This window comes from Epargyreus clarus, unplaced genomic scaffold (assembly GCF_041222505.1).
Source record: "Epargyreus clarus isolate Ecla_fem2 unplaced genomic scaffold, WU_Ecla_fem_2.2 ptg000018l, whole genome shotgun sequence".
Lineage (NCBI taxonomy): Eukaryota > Metazoa > Arthropoda > Insecta > Lepidoptera > Hesperiidae > Epargyreus > Epargyreus clarus.
The window spans coordinates 4,926,170-4,947,314 of record NW_027332226.1 but is presented as its reverse complement, the minus strand read 5'-3'; the positions used below and the strand labels follow the sequence as shown (position 1 = coordinate 4,947,314).

The 21,145-nt window shown below is 32.6% G+C and overlaps 1 protein-coding gene across 1 annotated transcript; it reads left to right on the top strand.

The window, feature by feature from the left end:
- The first annotated feature begins 528 nt into the window (after nt 1-528).
- Nucleotides 529-20,824, top strand: LOC140749685 (uncharacterized). The gene is made up of 3 exons (XM_073082806.1): nt 529-628; nt 18,120-18,528; nt 20,511-20,824. The coding sequence occupies exon 2, from the start codon at nt 18,238-18,240 to the stop codon at nt 18,511-18,513; it is 276 nt and encodes a 91-aa protein (XP_072938907.1). The 5' UTR covers nt 529-628; nt 18,120-18,237; the 3' UTR covers nt 18,514-18,528; nt 20,511-20,824.
- Nucleotides 20,825-21,145: the final 321 nt, after the last annotated feature.

Sequence of the window (21,145 nt, the reverse complement as noted above, 5' to 3'; positions counted from 1 at the left end):
AATTTTTACTTGTGCAATCACGATCATTGTTATGTAACATCTATTACGTTGTAGTTTTCCAAATAAACAAAAACTGCTGACGAATCCAGACCTTTATCCCTATATCAGTCTTTGGACATCTAATATGAAATATGAAATTACTATTAAGAGCCATGTACTCTCTAAATCCAAGCAATTTTCGCTGTTATTTTCAAGCTATCAGCCACTTGGTCAAGAGCGACTTGAATTATTTTTGATCCACTCAAGAAATTTCTTGATCAACGAGTACTTCCAAGTGTTATGGCCAGATCATTGCTCCTTTACATCTGATTTTGAGAAATATATCAGTGGACTAAGATTTTCTATGGAATTTACCGTTACGAATTCAATTGCTTAACGAAATCCAACATAACTTCATAGTTAAGCAAGACAGCGGGTTACAAGAAAAATGTACGATTAATGTCTTCGTGTTTGAGTATTCTATGACATCGATGGTGTTTGTAAATGAAAACAGCAAGGGGTGCAGAGCGCGGGACGGCGGCAGTCGCGCGACGCCGGCCGGCGCGAACGACCGCTCACAGCGGCGCAAACGGTGACGACTGTGAAACTTTGTGCCGCCGGAAGATGATTGTGTGAAACGTGTGTGAAGGTAATATGTTTGTTTGTTTTGTGGTGTTGGTATTTTTTTTTTTAATTTTGAAGTTTACGAATTTTAAATATTTTTTTTCTAATTAAGTATTTTAACAGTGGATATTATTATATGAACCATTTTAAAATTAATTAATTATTATAAAACATTGTATTCTATGTTATCGGTGTCCAATTAAGATTTTTCCGGGTTGTTTTAAAATAAATAAAAAAACTAACAATAAAATTGTTTAATAAAAATAAATTCCATACTTACTTATATAAATATGTCTAATTGATATCCTAAAAGAAGTTTTTAATTCGACTTTATGTTGTTTTAAATAAATAAAAATTGAGACGTTTTAAAAAAAGTTTAATATTTTCAAACAACCAAATAACAAAATCTTACTAAATTATGTTTTACTTTTCACAATTCACTTTCACAAAATCTTCCTCCCCCGGAAGAAAAAAAGAGCGTTTTTAGCATTTTAAACAGCTTATTCACTCAAGTGTAAAGAATCACGATTGGTTTTATCCACCCTTAACGCTCCGAAAATTTGGTCTTTAGCACACTTTACTCGCATTAAATTTCACAATTTTCACTCAACGGACTACAAGAGAAAGCTTTTCGTCATTTTGAAGAACTAAATTATTTAAGTGTAATCACTCTTGAATCACCGATAGGCATAATTGTAATAACTTATACGGACATTGTAATAACTTATATGGACGGATAGTTTTATATTTTGGATAAAAAATCTTCATTTTAAGATTGAACTGTCATAGTTGAGTAAGCTCTAAATCTAACATAGTAAAATAATAATACGGTGACGATGTCTCTTAATTCGCAATTAATTAAAGAACATAATCACTTTACTGCATGGTTGGACTAATATTTTATTACATAAACTATAATAATTAGTTTATAAGCTAATCCACTAACATATAACTTTAGTCATAATCATAAAACGTTTAATTACCTCCTAAATATGTAAGTGTTAATTGCTTTAAGCTCTAGAGCCTTAATATTATCCTCTGTTTTAACATCAATCTCGTTTAATATGCTTTTGCCCATAAAACTTCAATTATTAACTATGTTTATGATTTTATAAGTAATCGTTTTAATATCAAAAACAATTACATAATTCTAAAAATATATATTTAACTTATAGTACTGGAAAAAATTAAGGGATCAAAAAAAAATTCCAAATTTTTCGGTAGTTTTCAACAGGCCGTAACTTTGAGAGAAATGGTCGTACAGGAAATAAAAAAAAGGAAATTGTAGCTCCAAGTATCTAGTTTTTGGATTAGAACTTCAAAATTTTGTAGCCTCCGCGGTTTCTGAGTAATCGTAGAAAAACCAGCAACAAAAAAATTTTCAAAATTTTTTTAGTTTTTTTTTTGGTCTACGGGCGTGGAAAAAATTTTTTTAGCTTAACCACCATAAGGATCGGATACTTTGTTCATTTAGCTTTAATTTCTTTTTTTAAACACCCTGATACGTCCACTCCTCGCTGAGATATCGGTCTTCAAATGGAAAAGGATCTTTTTGTCTTTGATTATCGATATCTCAGCAACCAATGATCGTACAGAAAGTTAAAGATAGCTTTCAAGAACTTGAATAAATTCCCCTTAACGACTGTCCATTGTTTTTTCGAAAAAAAATTTTTTTCTTTCTGTCACCTGAATTTGAAAATGCAACAAAAAAGGGCTTTTGGTGGTTTTTTGGTAAATCAAGCGCTGGATCGTAAATATTGAGGAAACCACTAATGTTAAGTGTGCCTTTTACAGTTCAATATGTCCACAAAAACCCTACAAAGAATTAAATTAATCCAGCCAGCCGTTTTTTTGTTTCACTTGATCGAATTTTTGAAAAAATTAAAGGATCATGTTTTTTGCTCTGAAAAGCTCATAATTTTTAAAAATGAGAAAAAAAAATTGTTTTTCCGAGCTTTTTCCACATTTTTGTTCCAGAAAGTGCTTAAATTTTCAAAAAGAAAAGAAAAAAAAACTCCGAAAAAACAATGGACAGTCGTTAAGGGGAATTTATTCAAGTTCTTTAAAGCCATCTTTAACTTTCTGTACGATCATTGGTTGCTGAGATATCGATAATCAAAGACAAAAAGATCCTTTTCACTTTGAAGACCGATATCTCAGCGAGGAGTGGACGTATCAGGGTGTTTAAAAAAAGAAATTAAAGCTAAATGAACAAAGTATCCGATCCTTATGGTGGTTAAGCTAAAAAAAAATTTTCCTAGCCCGTAGACCAAAAAAAAACTAAAAAAAAATTGATTTTTTTTTTGTTGCTGGTTTTTCTACGATTACTCAGAAACCGCGGAGGCTACAAAATTTTGAAGTTCTAATCCAAAAACTAGATACTTGGAGCTACAATTTCCTTTTTTTTATTTCCTGTACGACCATTTCTCTCAAAGTTACGGCCTGTTGAAAACTACCGAAAAATTTGGAATTTTTTTTTGATCCCTTAATTTTTTCCAGTAGTGTAGTTAAAAATTATACCTGTATTAACTTATTAAACTATACATACGTATATACCAAGTCACACGCTATGTTTAAATATATTATATTTATAATCTAGAACGGACGCCACCACGTTTTCGAATTTAATCCTCATTAACCTTTTATATATGAAGGCGGATTATACTCGTTCTAGTGGCGGTAGTACAGCCACGCAATTTAATACTCCTACGAAAGATAAAATTTGGTCATTGGCAACCTCGGTAAAGACCTCTACTGGTTGACACTATGAAAGATGTGTACTACTAAATAAAAATAGATGTGGATCACATTCACATTAAAAAAACTGACAGATATTTTTTTAAAACATAAAAACGGTTTATCTTTTCAAGCAAATAACTTATTTAGAATTTTTAAAAACCGAAAATATTTTCGTGAATCACAAGCAGACACCTTCAATTTGTAAACCCAATCCTAAAATAAAGTCAATACAAGCAATATGAGCAATAAACTATTTGCTTACTGACTGAGTTGAGCCGAAATCCGCGATGTCGGTCCCTAGCACGGCCATATTTATACAGTAGGTTCTTGCCCTAGAACAAAAATATACAGGTTATTGAGTGCTGCAGAATATTCGCTCGTAAAAGTTTTTACGTTGCGGAAGTACGAGCTTTTCTCCACCTCGAATAAAGCTCCGTAATCAAGATCCACATTTAGGCACAAGACGTAAATAGTTCTACTTTTGTTTTACTCTGGTCTTTTCGTATACAGGTAGGTATGCCAATGTAAGGCCATTGTTGGCGAAATAACTTTTTGAAGAAAACACTACATTATGATTTATGACTGCAATATGTTTTCTTGTCTTCGAAATGTATGTGGAATATGCATAAATAATATTTCATGTGTTGAAGAATAGCTATCGAAATTATCCAGTACTTTAATAATGATTACTATGAATTAATAATTAAATTAAATAAGCATTTAATTAGTTCTTTCATACGCCGTGGCATTAAAGTATTCATGATCATAACTCAAAAAATTGACATTCAAAAAACCCCTGTTTTTCGAAACAAAGAAGCATGGTTTAACTGACTAACCAAAAGTAGGTTCTTTTCAGTTTAAAATCGTCCAAAAATACTTTTTCGTCTTTCCGTTTGACAAATGGTAAAATTCTTGTAATTCAAACGGACCACAAAAACCTTTTAACGCAAGTTATTGTTCAAAAAGATTAATGATATGTCCGAATATTTTCTCACACAATGTAAAACGAAATGTTATTTTCTGAACCTTTGAACTTTTAATGACATGAACTATGATTTTACGTATAACAAAAATAACTTGACCTTTCAAAAAGGGACATTTAAAAATATATTGATTTTGTGGTTAATACATATTTATATGACCATTTACGATACAAACCGATCATTTATAATTAATAATAATTTTAAACAAACTTGCAAGAAAACTAGCGATTATTATTTTAAAAAACCGACTGCTTTTGCTACGAATGTATGAACTATATCACTTACACAATTTATCGAGTCCAACGAGCCCTCATGTTAAAAGTCTTTAAGCCGTACATGCTGCAGGGCGTGCCAAAGAATGAGGCATAAAATATGTACATACGCTAGAAAAACATTACCATCCGCAGTGAGATAAAAACTTACATAAATTATTTGGTTGTTATTTGAATGGATATTGTTGTATGGTCTTGTTGTTTGAATGAATGGATACTAATTCGTCAAATCCTCTGCAGGTACAATCTGCGAAGCGTAAGCTCAGCTTTGCATTAATTTGTATGATTGATCGCCAAACGTAGTCAAAAAGTAGTACAAACCGGTTTAAACCGACGCGAGACGCGTGGCGAAGCTTTTTGTTACTGGCGTCTCTATACAGTACAGTATTAGTGTGTACTTGCTGCACTCACACAGATGAAAATTAAAATTGTATTAAAATTTATTTCTGCTTAATTTTATGTGCGTAATTTTCGAAGTACAGTTTGAAGAAGTGTAAGAGTGTATTCCTGTGATTAGTGAGGCACAATAAAAATATTTTTTATATTTATCTATAGGAATGTTGACTTATTGCAACCGATTGCAGAGGGTAATGTGTAATGACCGCATGTACTAATCTATGTTATGGGCGTGGCACTTCATATTTACTTTAGATTTAGTAGTCGACTTTTTGTTTTTGTATTAATGTTATCGTTGAAGTATTTAAAAAAGCGGTTAAGTACATAAAATATGTATGTACATTAAATCAAATTTGTAACTTTTTAACAAGATTTCCATTTTACAACTTGCAGCGATTCAGGCTACCTATTTAAAACATTTTGCAGCGGCAAAAATAGCGGTGCAACTGAGTATGTAATTAAAAATAATTACGTTTCCACTTCTTAGTTGACCTTTCCGTGTCACTGGAAATATCGTTGTATACCTAATCTACAATATATTTTATATGGAATAGCCTAAGGTTCGTTGGCAGAAATGAAATTTAAAAATTCGTTGTAAATTTTAAATTAGATCGTAATAAAAACACGTGTTAAAGGCACCAAATGAAAACGAAGGTCTGGGTCCTTGATAAAGTACATTTTAATAAAATTTAAGCTTTAGTAAACAATACTTTGCTTTTATTAAATTGAACATATTAATTTCATCTGAGGAAATAAAGTAAGTTTGTAGTATGTAAAAGTTTTTCCTGATCGTTTTTTTTTTCGTCGCCTACACAACACCTACGCACACAGTATTATACTTGGAAGCAGTTCAACAAATATTTATTAGATAATACATCTTAGTCTTCAGAAGTATACATTCATTTATAATTAACAGTAAGGACTCTTAAATATTATGTAAAGACCACACAAAATATAGTAGATTGCATTACTGCCTGATACTGTCATAAACAGAAATTTGAGCAGATTCGAAGATTCGATGACAGTACAATACGTTCTTGTCTTCGAATGATGGATATGATACAAAATCGGGAGAGAAACGATTCGTCTTGTTCAGCGGAGCAGGGAATTTCAATATTGGAAGGGTTTTAATTCTTTACGCGATATATATTTTCTTTATTTTTGTTACTACGTATATGTATTAAAGAATTATTCAGTTAGTATTAAGTGCTATATGCCTACTATTCGATGACACACATGATGTTAAAATTTTAAAAAAAATGTATGATTATTGAATGTATTTAGGAATTTACCTCGGAAGAAGAAGTTGTATTCTGATTCTTTCTGACTTTGACCACACTCTTAAACATACACGTAGGTGTAATGCAGACAATTATAATTCAATAACGATCTATCTCGAGCAATTAACACTTCTATATTTGAGAAAAACATTACCATTGCTTCTAATTAGGTTGGACTTTATATAATTATTGTAGAAAAATACAACCTGAATAATTATTTGCGTAAATCACTTCCGTATCAAAGATTTCACAAATGAATACGATAAATATGGTTTCAGTTCCTCTGAATACGAACGTGATTTCTGAAATACACACGTTAAGTTACATAAACTTTGCCACAAGATAATGAACCCTCGTTAGAATAACGCTATCATGCAGAAACTTGCGTGAAAGTGTATGGTGACACCTCGGTATGATTTTTTTTATAATTTCACCTACATAACAAACTTACATTTTTTGTCGTGAGATATTTAAGATAATCCACCCTAGATTCCCTGTATTCAACTTATTAATGTCCCGTTCAAGGGCCACGAATGTGAGTTGTATAAATTAATAATATATAATATAAGAGTATAAATAAATATTTGAACCGCTACCTGGGAAGAACTGTGATTTTGAGATGATGTGATGAGTGAAAAGTTGCATAATATATAAGACAGATATGATAGTAGTTATCGGAGTAAAAATGTATACGAAAGAATTAGAAATTACATCGGTAATAATATATTTTTCCGCAAATTATTTATTCATGTTATTTATACGAATATTTTTTAATTATATAAAAAATATAGCGTCTGTTCGTAAATCAGTTTCTTCTCAAATTAAATAATTTTTGCCATCGTAACTCACGTGAATTAAATATTTACTTAACTTCCACATATTTAGTGGAGTTCCGTTATCTTTATACGGAACGGATTACCGTATTTGGTAATAACATGAAAAAATAGATATCCTAATTTGCTTTCAATAATCCTTCCCTTTAGTTTATTCCACTTCATTTTGTAAAACAACTTCGACGATGTTCCATTTGCCTCATTTGAATTTCATCAGCATATTAATTGCTACAAAGGTTTACTCACTCCTACATAATGCTTATGTAATCCTGTACTTAACATCTTACATCACAATGGCATTACGATTCCTAGTGTTTAGTTATAGTTCGAAATAGTTGAACACTTAAGTAAATGTTGCTACACAGCCTCGCCGTGTGAGATTAATTCGTGTTATTTAATAAACGTCTACAGTACCCAAAACTTGTATTAAATTGAAACTGTTAGGGAAAGGGTGGGTTATACAAATCCAGTTAATGACCGTGCCCATCGCATTAGTGGGTCGATTCACCACAATACACCAACCGAATGACTCGGCAGAAGTTGTGCCGCAAAAATGGACGTCTATATTGGTATAATAGCTACATAAGCTTTGGATTAATCGTTCTATTTCCGCAATAGGCGTCTAAAAGTAAAGATATAGCTATAAATATGACTGTTTGCTGAGATTTATTCAGGAAATTGAGGTAACTGACGAGCTTAAAACGTGACTACTTGCTTTTCTTAAGAAATTAAAGTTGATGATGCTTATCCACTTTAATTTCTTAAGAATGCAGTCAAGCAAGAAGCAGTCAATCTGATGGCAAATTAACATGAGTTGCTGATAGATGTCTGTAATCATACTCATGTTAGATTAGTCAAAGTGGTCTGAACTGTTTCGCTACCCCTAACGACTTAGATTGCATGCCAACTTTAAGTGTATATGACATGGTCATAATAAGCAACAGAAACAGGTGTTAGTGTGGATGAAGACTAACCATTAAAAAGGCTTCCACGACCAAAAGAAGTAAAGCTCTAAACTTTGGCGCAATAACGTAAGTCAATTTGCGTCCTTCACTGTTCATTCTTCAATCCTAGTGATCTTAAATAGAAATGAATAAAACATTAAATTATTGTAGAGTCCTAAATATTATAATGGCGACTCTACCACGCGATTCATCAATATATTCTGTAATGTATTTTCAAACTTGTATTATAATGTTAAGTCTACCCACAGGCAAAGATATTCAGCCGACGACCGCTCAAGTTAATGAATATAAAAGTAGCAATGAATGAAGAGAAACAATTAGAATAAATTATTATTTTTTAGAATATATTAGTAGCAGACGAGCACGCAATCCACCTGATGTTAAGTGGCTACTGCCGCCCATGAACATCTGTAATCAACCCCAGATAGGATTAGATATTCCTACCTGAGGTCGGCCACAGATGCACCGCTACCCCTGAGGATTAAGCTGGAACGCCTCGGAAAAGTATGTCTCCCTTACCACAACCAGAACACAGCAGCGCTTAACGCTGCTTTTATGAGACAGAAATAGAAGTCGATCCACAGAGGATTCTACCGAAAACTTGTTCTTCGAAAAACTTAATGGTTTCTGATCTTACCAAATACCTAATGGTATGAATTGTTATATATAAAGTCAGCCTATGTAAAGTCTAAAAGGTCTAGTAACTCTTTTTCTGTCAAAGTAAAACGAATTCAACAAAAAATCGTATCTATTCACCCTCACAAAAATCCAGAGGCCCCCTGACGGATTAACTGAACAGAAATGTTTCCAGCCACGTGAAGAGCCTGCAAGCCTGTCTGGATTGATAAAAGGCTTCATGGAGGTTTTTTCGAAATCCACGCAATGCGAATGGAACTTTTTCTTATTGTACGGAAACGTCAAACTGTCGTGCTGGCTACCAGATACGGTGCTCAATACAGCAAATCGATTATCAAAAATTTCACTACATTCTCATCCCGGAAAATTTTGAATACACATTCTGCCTATAGAACTTGATACTCTTGGTACTCATATAGGTATGGTTTAAAGTTAAAGTTCCGTCTTTTCATTTCCACTTCGACATAGGTTTACTAAGAGTATCTATCTTTTGCCAGAATATATTTTACGAATATTATGTCACTTGAAGATTCGAACATTTTCTCATAACAGTCACTATGCCTTCTGATTCGGATCTAGAATTGGTAGTGAATATTTGAATAATTGAATCATTATTTTTTATATACATTTTATAAGACATTATTAAAACATTCCCAGTATGATACGCGTAAACTGATGCATTTATTTTCAAAAAGATCGCTAAATAATAAACGATGACCAAAATGACACTACGCGAGTTGAGTATAACAAATATTGAATTTCTACATGCGGGTTCATATTTACTTAGAAAAAAACACAAAATAGTGTTAACGGCGTAACTGGGAAACTGCCCACATCGTTGCATCGGTTATAAAGAAGGTTTATGAAGTCCCCTACGATTATCTAATAACGATAGTCTTACATATTGTCATTAAATTAAGTAGGTAAAGTCAGGCGCGGTCTCGAGTTGGATATTTTGTTGGTATTTTATGCACTTTGTAACAGATTATAAAAAAACTGTAAAAGCATTATAACTACGATTTACTACGTATAAGACATTCAATATTTCTAACACTGATACATAAAACGGCGTTTTTTTAAATCTTCGTATGAACTAATTAAGTACCTATAATTAGTTATTTAACTTATTAAGACGGGATTTTTTTATAACGTTAAACGACATTTTTACTTGAAATACCTGCTTTAATAGGTGCTGAAATAGTCTGCTTTTCTGCAGAAGACCTTTCGCAAGGAACATACTCGTAACAACGTAACTGCAAACACATGCATTCATGTTATTATGAGCTACTCCACTCCCATCTTGAACATATTTTGTGTTAATAGGACAATGTTCTGCTTGTTATGTCCTTGTTTAAGTCTAGTAAATGTCTATAAACCTATTTTTTGATTTTATAGAACGTTCAGGTCATTGACACAGTAAAGTTTTAATGGCATCTATAGCAGGTATTAAAGAGAGAATTGGAGTATGTAAGAGGTAATTGAACGTCTGAGTAAACATTGTTGTTTTCTTAGTGTTAGGTCTATCTTAGTTCACACCTTTCTCCATTACACATATCTCCATCTTTCTCCATTAATCCACTTCTGGGTGGGTCTGATCAAAGAACGAGAAAGATTTTAGACCTAAGTTTTAATTGTTTTACTTAAATACAATATTTGAATTTGTAACATTACCTATGTTACATAAAATAATTCACCCCTTGGTAAACCCATGCCGGTAACCCATATCCGATCTGGTAAATCTTATGGGAATTCTCTTGACCAGTATTTATTTACACTTCTTAAAATAAAGGGTTCTAAATAGAGAACGTAATGTAATGTATGGCATTATCAGCCAAGCACGAAGCAATGACGATAATGAATATCATTATTATGTTAGTAGGTTATGTTAGTAGGTTCCTAAGCATTTACCTAAATTATATAACAATATTTTTTTTTTTTTTTTTTTTTTTATAATATAAGAGTAGCAGACGAGCATGCAGTCCACCTGATGGTAAGTGGCTACTGCCGCCCATGGACATCTTTAATCAACCCCAGATAGGATTAGGTATTCCTACCTGAGGTCGCCCACAGATGCGCTGCTACCCCTGAGGACTAAGCTGGAACGCCTCGGAAAAGTCTGTCTCCCTTACCACACCCTTCAAACCGGAACACAGCAGCGCCTGACACTGCTGTTATTAGGTAGAAATAGGTGTGGCGGTGGTGCCGCCGGAGTCGAACCACAAAGGGTTCTACCACCTTCAAAATATACAATTGTACATACATAAAAAATAATAAGAATTTTAATAAATAAATAAATTTACATTTTACTTACCACGATTTTTGCTAAATAATTTTATTTTCGTTTTTTATTTTTACTCTTAAAATCTGAATTTCTATCGTAAAACGTATTTTCAGTAACAATTTCATAGAACAATGGATGCGTAGCGAAGTTAAAGGATTACAGAGTCTGTCTTGTTCCGAGTGTAAATACATATGTTTGCGGTAAAGCCTGCACAAACGGACAGGCGAGACACCACAAGAGAAGCCCCAGTACACGACCGGACTTAATCGCAAACTTTATACGCTCTATTACATGTCAAATGTTTATAATTAAATAGTATAGGTAGGTATTAAAAACCGGATAAAATAAATAAAAAAATACCTAAATTGCAATTATTAACAAGCCTTTATAACTACATATCTAAATTCACACATACAATCATGTATACGTATTAAATTTGCTATATTTTCTTAGTACTTCTAATGCACCAACATTTGTATTAGATTAGGTAGGTACAGGTATGAATATTATGCAATTCTCACAGTAACATATAGATACAGATTAAATTGATAACTTGCGTTCTTAAAAGTCTCGTAATTTATTCATATTTATTGTAATGATTGCATATTTACTTTGACTTTTAACAATTACATTAAAAAACAGTATGAAAAATCAGCGTGTTTCTATAAGAACAATAATATAGCATTCTGTAGGTATGAAAACAAGTAATTCCTCTCCAGAAATACGAAACAAATGTTGAATGTTAAGCTGACACTAATGGACAACGTGATACCTCAAGTGAAACCTCAATACGACTAGCTTAATGGAAATCTTTTTTTTCTCATATTAGGTATATATTACCATTGCTTTACGAAGCTTAATCGTTATCTGCTTACACATTTTGAAATATGAATAATACTTCTTGTTACTTACCAATTTTTAATAATTTAGTTTTTAGCCATGTTTTTTTTTTTAGTTTTTAGCCATAGCATGAAATCAAATTTCAAGTTTAAAACTAATTCACAACAGTCACTTTATTCTGATAGGTACAAAATTTTAGTGACGAGCATGATAAGAAATTAGTTTATAGATTACTTAACAACGAAACTCTAATATATCATTGAATCATCCAAGGTTTACGATAATATTTGTACCTATTACCTTTATACCGTTCATCAGTATATAAACATTAAAAAATAATCAAAAGTATATTTTATCGATCTGTAAACAACCTGTAAAACGATCTTTTAAAAATATAAAGGTCACGTAAAGTGCTTAACCAAAATCGGCTTCGAGTGTATAATTTGCCGAAATACAGGTCAGCTTTTAGAAATATAATTTTCAAAGCTTATAAAAGTCTCCGGCTCGTTACACCGTAACGTAGTTTAAGAACTTTTAAGGATTTTGGATCAATCAATTTATTACTCCGGTAATTTTGAGTGACGTTGATAATAATGATATCTTCCTAAAATATCTTGGAGATTGATATTTTTATTACACAGGACGTTTTGAAGGAAAATTTATTTGTGACATGGAAAGTGTTTTTACTGCATTTATATTGTTTCTTTCTGTAATAAAGTATATCAAATTTATTTTTGCCTGATATAACACTGACTGCGTACTATTTTGCTATTATTATACTATAAAAAAACCTTTTATGTTATTCATGTTACTTCACCTAAATATCTAGTTTTATTTCATTACAATCAACTTAAATTAATTATGAAGTAATTCTTGTCCCACAGCTGAATTTTGATCTTTCTCAATATTATAAATATTACGGCCACTTTGATACAAATTTCAAATGCTACTACTACATTAAGATTCTGAATCTATAGTAGTAGGGTAGAGTACCATTTTTTCATCAAACTTCATAGAACATTTTTAAATCACACTTATTCCGACAAGCAAATGGGAAATAATGAAAAGTCGTTGGAATGATGATAGCGTCAAAACTCGTTTCAGTTTTAAGGCTCCAGTTAGGCGAACGAGTTTCCGACGGATATTAGATGACCGATTTAAGGCGACCGCACCCGATTATTTTCGCCGATAAATTCTCTAATGGCTTAAAATAATGAAACCGTAATGGAAAGAATTAGAAAGTCATTTTGTTCCGTGTCTACACTTTGAATTTATAGGAAAAAAGACAATATTTCATACGGGACAGCTACAAGTTAGTTACTCTAGTAGTAAAAACATTGCCAGCTGATATTTTTACATTGTTCTAATGACACATCGCAGCAACTTATATACGGATAATAATCGGATATTTAAAACGAAACGATGAAACATTATACATAAAACTACGCTATTCCTGCATTCAGCGTAGCGTATGTAGAAACGATAAAGTTTGTATGTTTGTTGTATGTAAGTATAAAAGATAAGCACAGAAATGAATCCGGAATAGATACTAATCAACGGTATGTCTAGTTTCAACTGTTTAACCTTCACCTCCATGACAAAAATAAAAAAAATCTGCTGAATTTCTTAGTAACGCGTAAAGATAATTATTTTTACATTTTTATGTTATTTACAATTATTATATTTACAATTATTTTTTGTAAAACCAATAACACGTCACTGTCAATACTTTAAATTTATAAAATCTATGAAAGAAATCATCGCAAACTTAAGCATTATAAAATATCGAAAATGGGTTACCAGTACAGAGGTTTCTGTATGGGCTCGGCGTGATCGATACCACGATAGTACCCACCCACCGCAAATGACACTGCAGCTTTGCCTACATTAAAGGGCTCGGAAGTAAAAGGTGTGAAAGCCTGTAAAACACTGCCAAATGAGGTATTTATTTTCGTCTTCAGGCACTTAATCCTTTTCATTAAAAATATCGTTTATAACCATTACATGAATATATAAACAAGTACATTCAATAGATGTGAGATAATATTATTTGTCATTTAAAGATTGCAATTCATACAATTTTTATTAATTACTAGAGATATATGCTCACAAAAATGTAGAAATTAATATTACTTATATTTTTAAGCCATTTTTAAGCCTATATTTTACTGGATTCGTAAAACAAGAAATATATAAAAAGTACAGTAAAATATTTAACCGTGTCTCGTAGCGCGGTTAGAGCTATTACTTTTTAGCAAATTATAAAAAGTTATATCAATTTTTCAAGTTTTAGTAATGAATATAAAATGCTTTCTGTATATCTTGTAAAATAGTGGAAAATTTATAAGTTTACAAATTATTTAACGGTCAATGAAGTTCTTATTAGGTTGATGCTTTAATTTTATAGCTGGTATAATATTTTAACTGTTTTATAAAGAACTTTAATTCGTAATTTACAATAGATGCTAAACAGTCCGATTTATTTCTAGGACCTTGTTAAAACAGTGGTTTAATTTTTATTATTATAGAATTGAAGCTTAGAAATGGCACCGCAAATTGGAAGTTTTGTTACCTCTATTTTCCAATAGACTAGTGGCTACCCGACTAACCGTTAGACCATTAATCTTTCTAATATCTCCTACATTTGATTGAAAAACGTATTTAGATGGAGGCATTCAGGACATTTCTGTTACGTAACGTTACTCGGATTATGTGCGTCATTTTTTCGTTTACAGGGACGATGAATCAAATTTTATAGCCACATTTCAGTCTGGAACAATTTTGCCGAAATAATTTTGTTCGTTATGTCACATTTGTTGCGATTTGTAACAGCACATGTTTCAAATACCTACAATAAGTATGAGCATATGATGGGGATATAATTTTATATGGGGATATATTCTTACAAAACTCTTCGTAGTAAAACTGCGATTGCATACTTTCTACGCGTATTTCTATTTATTACAAGTAGAGTGCAGACTATGTGTTTTAGTAGGAGATTAATTTTGATATCACATCAAGTACCTAAATCTATAATTGAAACGCAAGTTTATTTCTATTTTAAAGTTCCAAATTGCACGACAAAACTTTACAAGCAAACCGAGGTTAAACAGATTAGGTATCTGTTTAACCTTTTGATTAAATCTGATTGTATCAACGATGTACACTACGCGTCTGTCTACTGTAAGTCTCGTATTACAGATGCATAAAAGTGGACCATCATCCATTTCATTAACACACTAGAACTGTATATACGTACGGTGTTAGAACAGACAGCAACACCATTTCTCCTTTGTCCAGACTACGCTAAGCCGGGTCCTTTGCAGTCTTTGTAGTGGAAAGGCGCGGCTTAGTGGGTTTATTAACGGTTTTTACTAGGAATTTACTACGTTTTTACTCTTATTTCTTCTTGGCGTGAATTCGGTGATCACCAATTATAACTACCATTAGGTTTTATACTTAGGGTTAAACACAGACCTGTATTTGTTGACTGTGGTTAAAATCCTAGTAACATTCAAATTTTTTTTTTTATATTTTGAGATTAAAGTCTTTGCGTGTACCATTAGATATATAGTATTATTTTGATCCCTAGTTCTATAACTGTAGAAGTCGTATTTGGAACGAAAGCGTTATATCACAATTTGGCAGTGACAATGAATCACACTTTATAGACACATTTCAGGCTGGAACGATTTGCCGAAACAATTTTGTTTATGCATTTTATTACGATTTGCGACATGCTACACATGTTTGAAATACACACAAGAAATGTTAGCGATTTATGTAGCCAGTTTTATAGGCATGTCGCGATATCTCGGTTGACTGAGACGGCAACACCGCACTTATTACTGTTAAATTGTAGAGTTCCTTTTGCTGTTTTCTCAAGGTAGTAAAAGTAAAAGCCATGTGACGGGTACCCAATGTTAAGTGGCATGTCAGTGATACGCGAGTTAGTAATAGGTTTGTCCTACTGAACTATCTTTATCAATTATATTAATTATGAACTATCTACTTATGTCACAGGCATCTTATCATTATAAGATAACTATAAAAATAAAAAATCTCACTTTTTAAAAAAGAATTTACTGAAAAGGGTAGTTACATAGCCTATGTCACTCAGAATTTTAGAGGAATCCATCGACACTTCATATGTTAAAATCTGCCAAAGAAACATGCACACATAAGCTAGAAAAACATTACCCTCCGCACTCGGATAAAAATATCCTAAATACTCGTACGATTAAAATAAATCGATAGAGAATCATTTTCCTGTAAATTGCTGTGAATTAAAATATATTTCGAGTAAATATGGCATTATAAATTAGGCAAATCTTTGCATCGTTTCACGCGCACTTTTATAAATGTAGCATTTTTTCCCCGAGTTTTTACGAACAGCCGAAACAAAAGAGTGTCGCTAAGTGACATAATGATACCTACATTTTATTTCAAAGACCTCGCGAAACGTTTTATGTAGATAGTCGCAAAGAACAGGAGAACGTCTGGTGGATGCGGAAATATGGAATTTTGGATTTTTTGGTAACGAAATTGGGACGTTAGCCACAAATAAAAGAATTTAGAAAGCATATTTTAGGAGAAATATTTAAAGGTAAAAATGCAGCTTACCATGGTTTGAGTAGTAAGTGGGATAAGCCCTCTATGGATATCAAAGTGAAATACAAAATCAAATCTCAATTATTCGAAGTTGTTTCATACAGAACACTTTTTTAATGCCAACAAAAAACCACCGCTTCGGAAGATGTTTAGCTGTGGAGAAGAAGAAACGCAAGAAAGTAAATACTTTTTAATTAATTCCAAATAGGCGAATGGGATTTCTAACATAGGTCGGCCACAGATCTGTTACTAAAATGCGAACTAAGTTCGTACACCGTATGATAGTGTTTATTTTTACTTTACCTTACTGAACTAATGGTAGTATTCCCTTGTCAAATGTCCAATGTACATTTGATCAAATAAATAGGATGACTTCATCCAATTTACTAGCAACACCAATATTTTATTAAAACTTTTTACAGCTGAAAGAACTAGTTTCCAAACCAACAACAATTGTACTTAAAAAATCAACTACGCAAATTCTAAAGAAACCTTGGACAAAGATATTTGACGAGTGGAATGGACATCTGTCAAAGAAATTTGATCAAATGTTGGACATTGAAATTGGACAAAGATATTTGATGAGTGGACTACCACCCTTCAATACAGAACACGGCACCGCATAACTTTACTATTTTTCGATAGAAATGAGTGTAGCGGTAGTACCTTAGTTGAATCGGGAAGAGGGAGACCAGAACATTAGCGTTTTAATCATGTAAGGGATGTTATAAAAATCACCATTGTAGGTTCCCATACTAACAAGTGGAATACCCACACAATGTATTACCCTCGAATAAATTCTTCCTCACCGTCGATTCAGCGGAAAAAATACAAGGCACCACCAATTGAAGGGCTCGGAAGTATTAAGGTTTTCGTGTACAAAAGGAATTACCTCCGAAAATGTCCTATCTGCTCGTGCAAGATAATATGTAAATTTCGTTATGATGTAAAGGTAAATGGAAGGAAATGTTTATTTCTCGAATGAGAAGTAAATTCTTAGTCACGTACCACTTCAAGCCAACAAAAATAACATGTCTTATCATAGTCCTTTATTGTGTTAACCTACTTCTTCGCTAGAAATACCTTCGTGATTATTTTAGGCTTATTTTTATAACCCCAATACGAGATATACGTACTTATAAATATCGTTATTCGTTACACGAAAATACAAATGGAAATAAATATTTTGATTCAGTTTTTTTTTAAATATGGAACAAAGTCTTATTATTATAGTGAATAAAGACCTTACGGTTTAAAAATGGCATAGGCTATGTCAACTATACGAGTATATATGGGATATATACAACTCCCACAACATCTCATGTGTAAAAACTCATCAAGCCGTTTGGGACGGAATTTCCAAAGAATATATACTCGAAAAATACTCGTACACAATAATTTCTCGTCTCGTGCTTGTTAAAATAACCAGAGCCAAAACAGACATATAAATTCATAATATCTGTCTAACCTGTAATAGAACTCGGAACAGGTGTTGGAAGGACTCATATTTTTTGTCCTGTTTTATCCATTTAATTCGTTAATCGAATCTCCTTTTACACTTCAAACCAGCAGCGCTTTAATGCCGAAATAAATGTAAATTAGCCGTCGAACCGCGAGAGTTACGTCAGTTTAATTTGACATTAATTTTACCATTTTCATGTTATGTATTTCTTGTTTCAGATACTCCAGGCAAGGTCAACCGTTATCAGAGATTATAATGATAAGATGGTAAAAGACCGAACGAATGACTCAAGCGGTCAGAGGCACAGAATGTGACCGGGGTCTATAGTAAGGCGTGATGCAACTTGTAATGCTAAACTTCTTAATCATGTTCGACGTTGTATTCATATTCTTTCTGTTTCTCATCGCGGTGACCTGTGTTATGAACTACACGCCTGGACGGAGACGGCAAGAGGTAACCGAGGAGGAGGTAGAAGATGACGTGATCCCACCCCCTCCCTTATTCGCGGGCGAGGAAGACTACCCCTCGACCAGCCGAGACACGTACGTCGTGATACCACCCCCGCTAGACCGAGTTGGCGCTAAGGATGGATGCCCCATTCATGTTGTGTAGTATACGTACTGATAAGTAAGTAGCTTATATATCCTTCTAAAATTAGGTACATCAGACATTAACACGTCATTTTTCTGGCAAAGTTTTTTAGTCTATTATTGTTTCTTCAATAATAGTTTACCTATTTCTTTCCTTTCATTTTTTTCTATGATTACCATTTGCTGGAATAATAATAATATAATTGCTCTTATACAGTATTATTGTTTAAAGTTCAAAGGGCCACATCAAAAGAGACAATTATTATCACAACATATGTTTCAAACATTACAGTATATTAAATCTTTGTAAATATTTTACGTAAGCTCTCATTTTCGTTCGCCCGACATGTCCCGATAACCCGCTATTCCCTGTTTATTTATTTACTAGCGGTTTACGGCTTTAAGTTTAGTTCCCGTTTTCCTTTATATTTCATCGCGCTAATTTATGGGTTATATCAGTTTATGAGAATGTAAATATATCTCATATAATGAAAAAAATATCGTGTTATATTTTATACTAATTTTAAACGTATAAACATGTTCATAAAAATATAGTAATAGTAAAATATTTCATATTGTATTTTCATACGACTACGGAATATTTGATTATGACTTTTTTCGTCGACGGATGGTAATGTGTCTCGAAAGTATTTATGTATGTGTTTGTCTTATTATTTGGTTCGCCTTGCAGCCGAAACGGCTTGAAGAAATTTAATATTTGAGGTGTTGTTGAATTCGTCTTAATTATGAGATTGATAGATTGATTGATGAATGATTTTTTTGTCTTATGATAGTTAATCCAGTTTTATAATAATAGTGTTGTAGACTTTAAAACGATTTACAATAATTCTTCTTAGATAAATGATACGTTCAAACATTTTGTCCCTTATAGTGCTCATTTTATATGCTGACAAAAGTGTAGATATTAAAAAAGTGTTGCGCTATAAAACTCCTACCAAACTTTCGTGTTATAAGGTGTGGAAAAAACATTCAGAATTGACTATTCCATTTAACCCTAACTTCTTTGACCCACTTTCTAGTGTCGTATACGTAGTTCCGATTAATGTTGATAACTTCGGAACTCATGGATGATGCCGCGAACCATATTGATTCGTGCAGCGAAATCGGAAATTTGAATTGAAAACGTCTATTCAAAAACTTGGTACTTCGAGTAACTTCTCACACGCAAACCTAAACACAATTAATTGTTTACAATGTGCTACACCTTTTTATATGTCTTTTTATAACATAAAAAACGCTTTAAAAAACTCTTTCTACACTCACAGCCCCACACTAGGATTCCCTGTATCGTGGATGCTATGGACACACACAGAGACAAATACACAAACACCCAGACCCAGAAACAGAAATCTAAATTCATCATTTAGAAATCTGTCTTGGCCGGGGATCGAACCCGGGACCCTCTGCGCGTCAGACCGGCATGGTGACCGCTCCTCCACGCGGGTCGTCAAACAAACTTACTATTAACATAAAAAGACAAACTAGCATGCTGACCAGGTTTAAGTAATCACAACCCTCTTTGGATATCTGTATTCAACCCTTAATAACATTGAAATTTTGAACCAGAGAAATATTATGAAAACAAAATCTCGACTGCTTCAAAATTTAGCCGCAATACCGTCAAGACGTTTGAACTAAAGGGCAAAGAAAGAGAAATAGGTATAGTTCGTTTAAAACTGCTAGTCCGCTCTGAATACAGAAATGAATCGCGTTGCTATGGAAAATTGTATGACTACACCTGCTCGTAACAACTTCAGAGCGGACTTGAAGTTTGGCTCGGAATATACGTACTCTCAAGAACATTACCCTCCGCAGTCAGGTACAAAGGTCGATCATAAATGTATTGCTACTAATGACAAATACATCTTTTATCCAATTAAATATTAATTTAATAGGATACAAAACAATATTAGTGTTCCTTTATAAGACCAGAAAATGAAACGCTTTGTATTTGTTTAATATTCACAAAATAAAAGACGCAATTTTCTATTGTTTCAGATCAACGTAGGAGTTTAATATGAAGAAGCCTTATGAGATTGTAGGAGTCGGAAAAGAAAATGTAGTCATTTTTTACCAATTATCTAGTAAAGTTTAATAAATTTCTTGTTACAAAGACTAATGTGGTGAAAATTCGGGACTCAAGTGTTGATACTTAGTTATGGTGAAATATCTATTAGAAAGTGTATGGACGGAAACAATTCTCAATTTTCGTTTTTTGTAGATGCTACTATGACTAGAAATCTGGAAAATCTTTGTTTCATAATCTATTAATCAATGCGTTGTAACTAAATAGACTCCTAATGTAATGTTCACTTTCTATGGCGATTCTTTCCGAAAAAGATCGATTCTTGAATCGATTCGAATCTAAGTGTAATAAATCAATTCACTAAAATATCGAGGCCCTAAGAATCGATTCCCCAAATATCGATCTTCTATTTTTTCAGCTGAAAAGGGCGAAGATAGCGGGAAGAAAAGGTCATCACGACCAAACAAGCACTGATACGAGTATGTATCCATCAGCAAATAATGTCTATAACATATTCAACCAACTTCGAAAAAGATCGACTTTCAATTTTCTAGGATGAAAGATCGATTCACCGAATCGATCCATTACTGGAAATCGATTAAAATAA

What these genes read in the sequence shown, in the direction of transcription:
- LOC140749685 (XM_073082806.1), top strand. Translation starts at nt 18,238, where the DNA reads ATGCAACTTGTAATGCTAAACTTCTTAATCATGTTCGACGTTGTATTC.